This window comes from Neophocaena asiaeorientalis, unplaced genomic scaffold (genome assembly GCF_003031525.2).
Source record: "Neophocaena asiaeorientalis asiaeorientalis breed wild unplaced genomic scaffold, Neophocaena_asiaeorientalis_V1.1 scaffold906, whole genome shotgun sequence".
NCBI lineage: Eukaryota > Metazoa > Chordata > Mammalia > Artiodactyla > Phocoenidae > Neophocaena > Neophocaena asiaeorientalis.
The window spans coordinates 359277-364003 of NW_020172272.1; the positions used below are offsets into that span (position 1 = coordinate 359277).

A 4727-nucleotide genomic window follows, 5' to 3' on the forward strand; every position below is an offset into this window, starting at 1 on the left:
TTGGTGTATAGAAGGTATTCCAAGATGTTAGAAAATAATATCATTCTCAAAAGGGCACTGTGTTTTAATTCAAAATAATACAGTCTTTTAAAAAATCTCTTCTCATTATTTGCATTTTTAAGGCAATCTCTATGCCTTTGAGAGTTTGATGACTGTGAAAGTCATATAAAATGTACAAAAGAAATTACCCAACACACCTCCCTCCTAGCAAATCTTTCTCTCATGAGGTACACATCAGAGAATTTTATTAGTGGACGACAAGGAGGCAGTCTCATTAGTGTGACGTCACGTCCCCATTTGGTGACACTTTTCTGCAGCATTCTTCAGGCCATCTCGTTTGACACTTTGGAATGGCTGCCAAGTCCTTCCCTGCTCTCTATAAAGAAGGCTGCCACTCACAGGGCATCCCTCACTTCAGGTAGGGAACAGAGATTAATGACTTTGGAATGGAAAAGAGAACAACCATCAAAAGGACTTTTAATACCAGGAGAATTATAGGAGAATAATTAAATCAAATAAAATAAGACTATAAATAGACCGTATTACAAGCTGCATTTGTGAAAAGGGTTCATATCAGTTGAAGTTGTTTGTTACCTGGGAAGGGTAATAAAAAGAAATAAAATAGACTAAAAATGGTCACCCTTGGGCTTCCCTGGTGGCGCAGTGGTTGAGAGTACACCTGCCGATGCAGGGGACATGGGTTCGTGCCCCGGTCCGGGAAGATCCCACATGCCGCGGAGCGGCTAGGCCCGTGAGCCATGGCCGCTGAGTCTGCGCATCCGGAACCTGTGCTCCGCAACGGGAGAGGCCACAATAGTGAGAGGCCCACGTACCGCAAAAAAAAAAAAAACAAAACAAAACAAAGGTCACCCTCGAGAATCTATTTTCAACTTTTTGGCAGGATTCCCCTATGGCTGCTGATACCTGTATAATGTGTCTCATTCTGCCTCTTTTTTTTTTTTTTTTTTATAAAAATGTATCAAATTTATTTCAATATCTAGTTTCATTTTTAAGTTAAAGCTTTTAGACAATTTTTTTGTAATTTAAGATTCATTATCAGGGGTGAGGAAAACATTAATAAGCTATTAATTACTGACAACAAAATTATTAACCATGCATTTATAAAAGTCATGTTAAAGAGTAAAAAGTTCCAGTTATACTACTTAACTGAAGGAAATATCCTTCAGCCCTTTATTTCTAACTATAACACATTCTAATTTTGACATGATTTACACCTTTTTCACCCAACTAATACTATGCTAAACAAACTTTTTCCAACTGTTAAGTCTTTCTTTACCATTTATGAAATATGACTTAACTGTTACTTTTTAAAAGTTCCTTAAAAGAGATCTGAATTTTAATTTTCACCATGAACCTGTTTGATCAAAAAATAAAGGACATCACTACCACATGAATTAAAAGAATGGAATGAAAAACAAAAGTGTTATTACATAATCAGCAAATTATTTGATAAGACATTTTAACTACTTCACATTTCTACTTATAGCACAAGTGAGAATTAACTGGTTCCAAGGTACTACAAGGTTTGGCATTTTTACTCCAAGCTTTAAATCATAGTGTTGATCTACTCAAGTCATCTCTAAGAAAATGGCAGTGTTCATAAGTACAAAAATTGTTATATCCAGTAAGTGGTATTCTACATGGTCAAGATAATAAGAGAATTCTTTATAGAATTAGATTTTTAAAAATGCAGAATGTCTGGTAATTACCAGTATCTCAAAAGCTAAAATGAGAAAAATACAGAAAATAGAAGTACTCATTGAATAATACTTTGCTTTGAGGAAGCCAGAAATGATTCTATTTCAAGAAATAAGTAATAATGATAAAAGATGTGATTAATACACTGTATCTCTTCTAAGCCAAAGCATGCTTTTCACCTCAGGACAATTCTGATTTTTACATTCTTAATCTCCTTTGTCCAGAACAGGACCCCATTTTAAGCCATTATTTGAACAGAGTCCATAATCTAAAGCCATTTTTCTCCACAGGATGTTTTCACTTTAGTATATATGCTGCAAAAAGGCAAATGACTAACTCAGTTATAAAGAATCTGTAGCATAATAAATGCCAATTTACAGTAACTGTCAACAGACTTCTACACCGAAGCCTAAAAGTTGCTATAGTACAGATGAGAACTAACATGATTCTTCCACATGCTCAGACTTCGTTTACTAAATAATACTGTCACAAGATCTGAAAAGAAACCTTAATGGGTCCTTCCAAAGCTGCATAATTTTCCAGATGATTTTCCTCTGGTTGCAGAGCCTGTTCATTCCTTCAATCCTTTTTTAGTCGTTTAGCTTTTGCAATATTTTCTTGACGTTTTTGTTTCTTCTTTTGCTCCTTTTCCCTGGCCTCGATCATCTTGGCCAACTTCCAAGACAGTACAGCACTTGCTAGAAACAATGGAGTTAGGGTCAGAATAACTGTTGTAAGGAAGCCATATGGGTCCTTTGCAGCCCATTCCACAACATACTCAGCCCAAGCCTTTATATCAAACATCTTTGTAGAGGCCTTATGCTTTGAGTAGTGATCTCTAACTTTGTCCTGGGATTATTAGCCAATCACAATTTCAGATGACCCTTGGTTGGCTGTCTTCTTTAGCTCTACCATACACTTCTGAGAGAATGCTTAAATTCTATATACTTGGGCCGTCGGTGCCGTGGCCGCCTCCGCTGGGCACGGGGGCAAAACTGAGGCTGCAGCCACCACTGGCCTCCCCTACGTCGCGCCCGAGACTCTGCCTCTTTTTTCAACTTCAATTCTGCTTTACAAGTAAGACTTTTGATAGTCCTTCCCCCAACCTTAGAGCTGCTTTCATTTATCATTTAATTTAGTGGTTAAAGAAATGAGACAAGCAAGCCTCTGTATCTGGGGCTGATATTTTTAGGCTTCTGATAGGTGGCCTTTTAAGGTCAAATACTCTAAGATGAATCAAGAGTGTTTGAAGGGACAGATCCCAGTTAATCTAAATTAGAAGGTGCTGGAAACAGGGATTAGAATTGTAGAAAAGGACTTTTAAGAAATAAACATAACCTTGTACCCACACATTCACAAATATGTGGCTGTTGGCAATGGGAATGTAGTAATTTTGCATTATTGTGTTTCATAAACTTCTTAAGTGCAAGGCGTACTGATAACATATGTATCTTTTGCAAAAGAATGACCAGTTTGCTTATAAAGGTCTTTTGAATTTACAGTTCTTAAACTGAATATTTTTGATTCTATGAATCTCATATTGCCTTACCATTATTGTTAATTCAACAAATATTAATAAGGGCTTAATATATTCAGAGCACTGTTCTAGGCACCGGGTTTAGAATGAATAAAGGTGACATGGTGATTTGCTATGGGGTTAAGAGTCTAGTAGGGGCAGAGGTGCAATAGACAAGTAAATAAACTATAAAGAACTTATAAAAAGAAAGAATAAGAGACCTGAGATGTGCTCAGAAAATTAGAGATATTTAACCTAAAATATATAAGATAATAAGAAACTAATCAGGTAAAGAGCCTGGTGGATGGGACAGGGGTGAGAGCTCACTTTAGAGAGAATGACATTGGGGACATTTGTTACATAGCAATAGATAACTAATACGCCATTATGCTCTTCCCACTCAACAAGTGGCCTCCCCTCTGGGATTTGTTCAATGATTTATGATTTATAATGGTAATTGTGGAGCTCCCAGACAGGAGAGACCATGATTTACTCCAGGAAATAAAAGTTCATGTGATCATAGTTCACAAGTGAGGAGAGTGGCATAGGTGAGGTTGGAGATGTGGGTAGAGAGTTATGAGTTTGTTATTGAGATTGTTAAGTGTCATGTTCCTGGATGATTTTTCTGTCAACTGTATGGGGAATAGAGTGGAGGGGAAAAATCTGAAAAAGGGACATGTTGCAGTATTACAGGTGGGTGGAATTTGACACAAAGTGCATGGATTCAAGACATATTTTGGGGGTAGGCTCTAGAGGACTTGCTGTTGAATTGCATGTGGATGGAGGTTCAGGGAGAGGGAGAAATTACAGAGAACATCCCAGTTAGTTTCAGGCTTGAGTATCTAGGTAGATGGGAATGCCTGAGACAGTAATTTGTTTGAAAATTAAGAGTTATTCCTTAGACACGTGAAGTTTAATATGTATGTGTGGCAAGTAGAGCTCTCAAGCTGACAGTTGGGTATTTGAATCTGGAGGCATAAGTATGAGATTCTTTGGCATTTATAGGTATTTTCATATGTTGGGAGTAGATGAGTGATTTTCAGGAGAGAGAAGAGATGTCCTTGGGCCCTGAGAAATGGCAATATTTAGAAAGCAGGTAGAAGAGAAGGAGTCAGGAAAGGAGACTGAGGGGAAGTGGCCTGAATGGTAGGAGGAAGAGTGTGATGGTGTGGTGTCCTAGGAAGCAAGGGAGGAGAGGATTTTGATAAGAAGAGAGTGATTACCAGATTGAATATGAGATGGAGTAAGATGAGGATAGGAAAATGTCCAGTGGAAATGGCAAAACATGTGGTATTTAGTATTAATTGCTAAAAGTAATATCAATGGAATAATAGAGTCAAAACTTAACTACAGATCTTCCTCAAGAAGATGGATTTACACCCCAATAAACCCATCATAAGTTGAAAATACTGTAAGTCAAAAATACATCTAATCTACATACTGAACGTCACAGCTTAGCCCAGCCTACCTAAAATGTACACAGCACACTGAC

The 4727-nt window shown here is 37.4% G+C and overlaps 1 protein-coding gene across 1 annotated transcript; it reads right to left on the reverse strand.

Moving 5' to 3' along the window:
* Nucleotides 1-988: 988 nt before the first annotated feature.
* On the reverse strand, nt 989-2669 carry SMIM15 (small integral membrane protein 15). The gene has a single exon (XM_024763419.1). It carries the CDS (start codon nt 2521-2523, stop codon nt 2299-2301), a length of 225 nt encoding a protein of 74 aa, XP_024619187.1. The 5' UTR covers nt 2524-2669; the 3' UTR covers nt 989-2298.
* Between the last annotated feature and the right edge of the window lie 2058 nt (nt 2670-4727).